General features: G+C 36.2%; 2 protein-coding genes across 3 annotated transcripts; one reads left to right on the forward strand and one right to left on the reverse strand.

Annotated features, from left to right (window-relative positions):
* Positions 1-526: 526 nt before the first annotated feature.
* On the forward strand, positions 527-4,108 carry LOC108328590 (pentatricopeptide repeat-containing protein At3g29290). 2 transcript variants are annotated; one of them, XM_017562472.2, is made up of 2 exons: positions 527-2,960; positions 3,555-4,108. In XM_017562472.2, the coding sequence occupies exons 1-2, from the start codon at positions 771-773 to the stop codon at positions 3,717-3,719; spliced, it is 2,355 nt and encodes a 784-aa protein (XP_017417961.2). In that variant the 5' UTR covers positions 527-770; the 3' UTR covers positions 3,720-4,108. The 2 variants fall into 2 exon arrangements, with proteins under 2 accessions (XP_017417961.2, XP_017417960.2); XM_017562471.2 differs by having other exon boundaries at positions 530-2,960; positions 3,552-4,108.
* Positions 4,109-4,572: 464 nt separating this feature from the next.
* Positions 4,573-8,610, reverse strand: LOC108328589 (pentatricopeptide repeat-containing protein GUN1, chloroplastic). The gene is made up of 4 exons (XM_052873363.1): positions 6,439-8,610; positions 5,386-5,602; positions 5,005-5,189; positions 4,573-4,919 (listed from the first exon to the last, which is right to left on the reverse strand). The coding sequence occupies exons 1-4, from the start codon at positions 8,394-8,396 to the stop codon at positions 4,652-4,654; spliced, it is 2,628 nt and encodes an 875-aa protein (XP_052729323.1). The 5' UTR covers positions 8,397-8,610; the 3' UTR covers positions 4,573-4,651.
* Between the last annotated feature and the right edge of the window lie 518 nt (positions 8,611-9,128).

The raw sequence follows: 9,128 nt of genomic DNA on the forward strand, positions 1-9,128 counted from the left end.
TTTTGCTTTACATAAAAAGAATATTTTATTAATTGTAATAAAAAATAACTTTTACCTTTTATATGTTCTCTAAAATATATTACTCTATTGTTTATATATCCTTAAAATTACTTTTTTAAAGTTCTAAGTTTCTAAGTAACATTTAGAGTTATGCAGTTGAAGAAACTTCTAAACATTTTCTTACATAAACAAGAAACTTACAATTTCTTTTTTATGTTTCATTGTTACTTATAATGAAACCACTGTGATTGAAATTTAATTATGAATAACATTTTGAAAATGTCGAGAACATCCTTCTAAACGCATTTTTTTTTTGTAATAGTTAAAATTTATTTAAACTTACAAACTTAAGAGAGAAAATAATTAAATAAAATTCGAGTTTCATATTTTTTTTATAACTTTTAATATTTTATCAATTGTGGGTAAAAATGTGGAAGAACATATCTCTTAAAATTTTATTGGTTAGTAATAATAATAATAATAAAAACATCTCAGTATTATCTTCATCCAACGTCACATTATCAAGGCTAGTTGCGTGAGTTCTTGCCGTTCATCTAATCTCTCACACATCAACGGCTCACATGAAAAGGGTTCATCTTAAACCAAGCCTCTATCCAAAGCTTCTTCTTGATTCTGCGAGAGACATAGCTGCTGGTGCTTTTTTCTTTCTCAATTTCTGGAAGTTTCCATTTTTTTTCTAGATTCTTAGCGTTTCATGCAGTGGGTCATGCTTTGTTGTTTTATTCTCGGTGGTTCCTCCATAGCGGTATATGGATATGCCCCTTTTGTTGAGTTTCCCGTTTCAGTTTCACACTTATCTTCTCAAGCTTTCTTATTCTCCCTTTCTCAGTGCTCCTATTCGTACCAAAGCTTATGTGAAAACGCGTGATAGATACCTTGGCATTGTTTTCTTGTCACAACCCAAATACTCAAATGGGTCAGCAGGGTTTCATGAATCCCCTCCAAAGCCTAGGGACTTGGTTCATGCTGTTGTTGACTCTGGTTTGTGGGAGCAAGAAGAAGAACGTGTTGCTGATATTGTTTATGAGAGGAGAGAAATAGTTGATGCCAATTCTTTTTTGTCCAAGAAGGAATTGCCACCTTGGGGAGAAGTAGAGCTGGAAGATGGTGATGATGATATTGAAGGAAGAGGACAATTTGATACAACTATAGTGTCCAAGGATGAATTGTGTCCTTGGGGAGAAGTGGAACTGGAAGAACAAGAAGAAGAAGAAGATGATGATGATGATGATGATATTATTGAAGTTAGAGAAGAGTTTGGTACATCTATAGTGTCCAAGGAGGGACTACATCCCGAATTGGATGATAATAATGGTAATGATAAAAGAATAGAAGGTATTAATTCATATTTTGTGTCGAATAAGGAATTGATTCCGTGGGGAGTAGTCAAAGATGATGAAGAGGATGACGGAAATAACAATGGTAATGACAATGCTGAGAGAAGAGCACATTTTGTGGCCAATAAGAAATTGCCTACCACGACAGAAGCAGATGATGGTGATCATGATTTTGACTACAATAATGATGATGCTGTTGAAAGAATAACAAATGGGGATACATATTTTATGGCCAAGAAGGAATTGCCTCCGTGGGGAGGAGCACAAGATGATAATGCTGTTAGCAACAATGCCGAAAGAAGAGCAAATGGAGATGTATATATTGGGGCGAAGAAGGAATTGGCTCCCTGGGGAGAAGCAGACGATGGTGGACACCTTTATTCTAGACATGTGGAAACTACTTTATCAGCTTCAGAGCGGACGGGACTAATAATGGAGCAAGGGGCAATTTTTCTTGAGGAGATGGATGAGAATGTGTTGTCTAATAGGATTGTGGTGCTGAGCAGAACTAACAAGATTAGAAGTGCAATGGAGTATTTCAGGTCTATGGAATTATCGGGTCTTTCTCCTAATATCCATGCTTGTAATTCTCTTGTTTCTAGCCTTTTCAGAAATGGGTGGTATGATGATTGCTTGAAAGTGTTCAATTTTACAAGAGCAAAAGGGATAACTACAGGACATACTTATAGCTTGATTCTTATGGCACATGCAAAAGCTCATGGTTGCGATTCAGCTCTTAGATTCTTCAGAGAACTGGAAAGTGAATGTGATGTGGAGAAGGATTTTGATGCAATTGTTTACAACACCATGGTATCTATCTGCAGAAATGTTGACAATTGGTATGAAATAGAGAAGTTGTGGAAGAGTATGAAGGAAAATGGGTGTGCTGGAACCTGTGTGACGTATCGCCTATTGATCAATAGTTTTGTACGATGTGACCAAAGTGACCTTGCTTTTTATGCTTACCGTGAAATGGTTCAAAAGGGCTTTGAACCAGACAACAATATATTAAATGCTATCATCGGTGTATGTGCTAAGGAGGGAAAATGGGATGCTGCATTAAGTGTCTTTAAGACAATGTTGAAGGGTGAACTTAAGCCAAACTTAGTTGCATGCAATGCATTAATTAACTCACTTGGCAGAGCAGGGGAACTCAAGCAAGCATTTCAGATCTACAACACAATGAAATCATTGGACCTTAAACCAGATGCATATACATTCAATGCCCTACTAAGTTCACTAAACAAGGCTAATAGGCATCACAAAGCTCTTGAGCTTTTTGAGATGATTGAAAGAGATCAAACATCTCAATTCAATATTCATTTATACAATACTGTTTTAGTGTCTTGCTCAAAGCTTAGGTTGTGGGAGAGAGCTATAGAAATTTTGTGGCAAATGGAAGCCTCTGGACTGTCCAATTTGACAATGTCATATAATCTTGTCATCAGGACCTGTGAGCTTGCAAGGAAGTCAGCAATTGCACTGCAGGTTTACAAGCACATGGTTCACCAGAAGTGCAGTCCAAACTTGTTTACTTATTTGTCTGTAGTTAGATGCTGTGTTCGAGGAAATCTCTGGGAAAACTTGGAAGAAATCCTAAATGTGAGTAAAAGGCATTTTAAAATTTCTAAGCAATATTTGTCTGGAATTAGTTTGTTACAAGAATTATGCATGATAGAGTTATATTTCTCAGTTGAAAACATTTTTGAAAGAGATAGCCCGTTAACCAATGCCAATTTATGAATTGTAAATGATGTCAATTACGGAACGAGTTATCATTTAGTACCAAGTGCTATTGCAAACATTCTTGAGACAGTAATAATTTATGATTTTTCTGTGTTACATTTTTGAACTGCAAACTATATCAATTATGAAAAAGGCGAGTACTAGCTAAGCGCTGTTGGAAGCATTCTCAAAAATCATTTCGAGAAGATAGTAATCTTTCAAAACCTAGCCTTGAGAAAGGAAACAGACGGTTAAATTTAGTACTTCTTGGTCTTCATATGAAAAATAGGAGCCACCTCACAGCTACATGTGCAAATCATTCTGAGTATTATGTATTTGTACATGGATATTTAGGATCCAAATTTTCTTTTTTGAGACAACTAATTATAAATTCAATTAGAGTATTAATTAATTAACCTTATTTTCTGGTCTGACATATATCTGACCTGTTATCTGTTCTTTATGCAGCAGAACATGCCAAATGCCACTCTTTATAACGCTGCCATTCAAGGGCTGTGCTTACGCTGTAATGTTAACTTGGCAAATAAGGTCTACACAAAAATGCTAGAAAGTGGTCTTCAACCTGATGTCAAAACACAAGTACTTATGCTTCGTATGATAAGGAAAAGGAAGTAGCTTGTAATCTATTAAAATGTTACCCTAACTAATACAACAGTTTCGAAATGATGAGCAATAGGAGTAGAAATCACAGTCAACTGAATCAGGCACCCGATCCAATAATGAATAATTTTTGTTTGGCTTTCGCAAGAGAATAACAAACCAAAATGCTACTGTAACTCTCTGACTACTGTATAGCTCTCATCTTCCCTCTTTTCTTTCGTTCTTCCTTTCATGCATAGGGTTGTAAAGATGCTTCTTGTTTGATATGTATGTAAATGATGAAAATGCCCAAGTATTCTACATTTTTCCTTTTATTCAAGAGATCAACCCTTGCACCGAACTGAAACTTTGTACTGTGTAGTTTAAGGTTACCCTTAGAAATTGACAAGTGATTGCTGTGTTTATTATCTTGCTGATGAATTCCTTCTATAATTTCCATTTATCTGCTAGATAGTTTTCATGATCGACCTGAACTCTATATCATTACTGTATAGGTTGGGGGTCTTAATGTAACTTACACTTTGCGTGGTCTAGCCTAAGGTGAAATGTTAGAATACTTTATATTCTCTTCTAGCTATTAATTTATTTAATAAGAACATCAAATGATTTATCTCGGTACCTGAATGAATTTATGTAATTTCATATAATTAACATGGATCACAATTCAACAATGGCAGTTTTTATTTCACTATTTTTCATGTAAGAAATTCAATCAAGTAGCAGTTATAAAATTTACCGTGTTTAATTATTCCGGTACTTCATCTGTCTCATGTACTTTTATAAGTACTTCCTTGTCTCGGTTCCATTCTTCCAGAATAGAAGTTTTACTTAGATTTGAAGTTACTTTTCATTTCTCTTACTCTCACGGTGCAATACAAATTACAATTCATGATTTCAAAATGAACTTTGCAATTCATAATTTGAATCTTGATTTAAAAACTTGATCATTACAAAGCTCCAAGAGATGGTATGTTAAATGTTTGGTTTCTCTCAACTGGTTGAGAATAAACAATGTAATCATGGAGAAGTAGCACATTCAGGGTGCTGGGTTGTCTCAACCAGGCAGCTACTTCAGTTCCGTCTGATACAAACCTCCCCAAATTACACTCAGCTATCTGAAAGGGTGCACCAATGCCATTCAGGAGTGCCTCAACAGCCTTTCTTAAAGCACCGTTACCCACTACTTTGCTATGCTTGCCCCATCCAGTTAATATGCTGCAAAAAGATTATGATTACAACTTCAATCCTCACCAATCTAATTAAAGGATAACAATAATCTTAAGAGGGAAAACTTCAAAACCTCAATATAGGAGGTGGCTTCTGTCCTCCAAAAACAGTGGTTCGCAATTCGAGCAACCATGAATGCACCATTGCACAGGCTGCTCCACAAGACGTCAGATGTAGGTCTAAGCATTCAGTAGACCAGCCCCCTTTCCACACATTTCGGTTTCTCCCTTCAATCACAACCATTTGAGCCCCAAGTTTCTGATGCAAAAATCAATTTATTATAAAAACAGAAAAAAAAATGGAAAAGTTAGATCAATGTAAACGAAAGGGTGCATCTACTGTAAACTCCTAATATTAATCATTCCACTGATAAGACATCAATACAACACATGTCGGAGAAAATTACAAAGGTAACAGATGCATAAGTAGCAATATTCTAAGTACTCAATTTTACCTGACCAAAATGCCACAACATATCAGTCAGAGCATTATAAAATGCAGATGCTGTTGAAGAATCCATGTGCTCAAGTTCATCAAAAAGTCTTTGAGCCTGATCCCATATGCCTTGCCCATGACCCATAAGTAGGCCATGAGCTACGCCATAGACCTGGCTATCAAACACACGGAGCCCGTCTAATAGCTTTGAAGCATCTTGAAATGTCTCACAACAACTGCATCCAACGCATCAAATTACGCAATTAATAATTGGTTGTATTTATTTGAGAATATCAAAATACAAACTATAACAAATAAAGGAAAGCAGAAACAGTAACAGTGTCAAATAGTAAAAGAACATCGAGTACATCATCCATAACAAGGTAATGTCTGAAATCCTTGGGGTTAAGAAGTAGCACTCAGTATAACTAGGAAGATAAAAATGATAGGACAAAGTGTATTAAGAGAAAAACTGAGAGGAAAATATAGAGAAGTTGTAAACTACAGAAGCTCGTGTAAAACCTAGCAGTGACAGCTGTAAATAACTGACAGAAATCAAGCAATAATGACAGACGTAAAAATCTAAATAACAGAATACAGCTGACAAAAGGTGTTATTCACTCACAACGTGAAATAAATCACAGCCAAATACCTGGCTTTCAAGTTATTAATTAGAGAAATAGAACAAAAGGTTTAGTATAGAAAATTTGCCAATACTTTTAAATAATAATTTAAGAAAGGACACAATACAGCAACAAACCCCTCTTATATAGCAAATTAAGCTTTAAAAAAACCCTAAGCCTAAGAGTACATCTAATCATAGACATACATTAGTAACTTTAACTTGAGAAAAAGAGACTGAAAGAAAAAAGTAGAATATAAAACAACACTGCCACAGAACTAACGGGTGTGAACAATATTGAATTATGAATGCTACATTACTAAGGGGATAAAGAATGGCTTATACCTTTCCATTTTCATTTGTCTATTCTATTCTAGGGTAACATGTAAGTGAATACATAGAATAAAATGGGTGAAAGACAAACAGAAATATCAGATAGTTATCTGCTACCTGCAGGCATTCAAGATGGCTGAAAATGTGACAACATTAGGTTTGATTTCCATTTCATGCATTTGTCGAAAGATCTGCACTATGTACAAATTGTCTTGTGTGCTCCTCTTATCCTTCTTCGTAAGACCTGCTTTTTCTGCAGCAAGTTGCTCCAACATCTTCATGATTTCATCATTGTTCCCATTGTCAGTCTTCTGTTCTGGAAAGGTACTCACAGTAGAAGATGAATGTTTAATTTGAAGGTCATTGGACTGAAAAGAAGTATCAACCCCACATTCCAGAGCTGGTGTCAGTCCTACTCTGAAGGCATCAATAATGGAGTTGTAAGTCACAACATTTGGCCTACTTCCTTTCTCTATCATCACATCAAGCAGCCTCAAAGAAGATTTGATCAAACCATTTTTGCATAAAGCATCAATGAGAGCACTGTAAAATACAACATCTGTCTCCATGCCTTCTTGCTTGAACTCTCTATAAACATCCATTGCCTCAGCATACATTCTACCTTTAGTGTATATTTTAATTAATGTCGAGTAAGTTAGACCATTAGGATAAATGCGTCTTGCTTTCATCTCATCAAATAGTTTTCTGACCTCAACGTACCTGTTGTATCTGCCATATCCCTCTATCAATGCATTATAAGTTACTACATCATTTTTTATTCCACAACACTCCATCTCTTTAAATTTACACACTGCCTCCTCAAACCAACCAAGATTTGCATATAGTCCAACCAGTGCATTGTAAGACACCCTATCCAACCGAATCAACAGGTGCTTCATTTCATCATACACATTTAGGGCATCTTCAAAGCGCTCAGCCTTAGAATAGCCAGCCATCAAAGTACTATAAGTCACGACATTGGGCCAAATGTTCTTAGCAGGCATCTCAACATCAATAGCATGCCTGACTAGATCCATCCGTCCACCTTTACACAGAGCATCCACATAAGTATTATAAGTATACACATCACGCCCAATCCCTTTCCTTTCCATTTCAGCCAACAAATCCTTACATAATTGCCACCTACCCTTGGGGACACAAGTTTTGAGAAGTGAGTTGTAAGTAAGCCTATCTGGCAAACAACCAGCATCTATCATCTCCTCCAAAAACTTAACAACTATTTCAAAGGCAATTTCCCCTTTGGCCCCTGCATCGATAATAGCATTGTATGTGACCAAATTGGGCTCCAAACCAAAGTATCCCATGCTCCTAAACAAACTCACAGCCTCCTGAAAGCGATCATTCCTGCCAAGAGCACTAATCATGGCAGAAAAAGAATAAACAGTGTTTCCGTACCCTCTACTCCTAGACTCTTCAAATAGATTCAGAGCAAGCTCAATCTTCTTTAACCTACCAAGAGTCCTAATCATGTTGCTGGTCAACTTCCCCATGAAAGTACTATCAGTTGCCCTACTCATGGCAAAATCATAGGTCCTAGTAGCTAGCAAAAGGTCACCAGTATTGGCAAACTCCTTAAGCAAATAAACATAATCCTCAGCAACATAAAGCCTATAATTAAGCAACACACTATCTATGGCAGCAACATCATTACCAGCATTGGTGAGGCTATGCAGGACCTCCTCAGCCCCCTTGGAGTGCTGCTGGTTGTTGGGGACGGCCCTGGGGCCGCCGGAGTTCATCTTCCCTGGGTTCCTATTGGACCGCCGACCAGAAAACTCGGGCGCAAGCTGGGTTTTCTGGCCACCGAGCCACGGACTCAGGGAAGATGAAAATGCAGCTGAGGCAGTGGCAGCTGCAGAGGGAACACCTGCACCTGCACTTGATGGAGGTGAATAATACCTGGTGGAAGAAGAAGAAGAAGAAGCCCACCGGTTGCGGTTGTTGTTGCGGCGGTGCTGGCTCCTGTTCTGGTTATGGTGGTGGCGTTGGTTGTTGTTGGAGGGTCTCGGAGGAACGGAGGAAAAGTGGGATGGGGTAGTTGGGGTTGATGCCATTGCACTGTTGAAGCAAAAGGGTATTCCAGATAAGGAAAAAGATGAGAACTTTGGGGCTCTAATTGAGTGATAGCTTATAAAGCTTGGTGGGTAAGAGAAGACAGTGATGATTCAGCTCAGAGCTTTCCATTCAATTTTTTTTCTCTGCAGACAGACATTATCCTATGTTCATCCCTTACCCTTTTGCGTTTAACCACTTCACCTGCTGCTCTTTCAGCTACTCTTCTTATTATTATTATTATAATGATATAATTAAATAATTAAAAAGAGGATTCTGTATCATTTTTAGCCTCAAGCCACTTTACCTTTTTTTTTTTTTATTTTATGATGACTAATTACATTTTTAGAGTGTTTAACACCTACTTTGGAACTATTAATGGCTTGTGTTTTTTATAATGTAAGAAAACATTTGAAAATTTAATTTTAGAATAAAGTATTATTTTTCAATTAATTTATGAATCTTTTGTTTAAGTCCATCTTCTTCTTATTCCATATATAGTATCCATTATCTACTTTAGAAAAAAAAAATCTTATTAATAAATTTTTGTACAGAAATATTTTATATTGGTTGTATAAAATAATTTTATATATTAAATAAATAATTATTTTTTAATTTTTAGACCTATTTTATTTTTTATTAATTATGTTACGTAAATTGTCCTATTTTAGTTTTCACTAGTTTGTTTAAATTAATTTAACAAAGTGAATATCAAACAATCATAAGTTTATGAT

The sequence above is a fragment of the Vigna angularis genome, chromosome 2 (genome assembly GCF_016808095.1).
Source record: "Vigna angularis cultivar LongXiaoDou No.4 chromosome 2, ASM1680809v1, whole genome shotgun sequence".
In the NCBI taxonomy this organism is placed as follows: domain Eukaryota; kingdom Viridiplantae; phylum Streptophyta; class Magnoliopsida; order Fabales; family Fabaceae; genus Vigna; species Vigna angularis.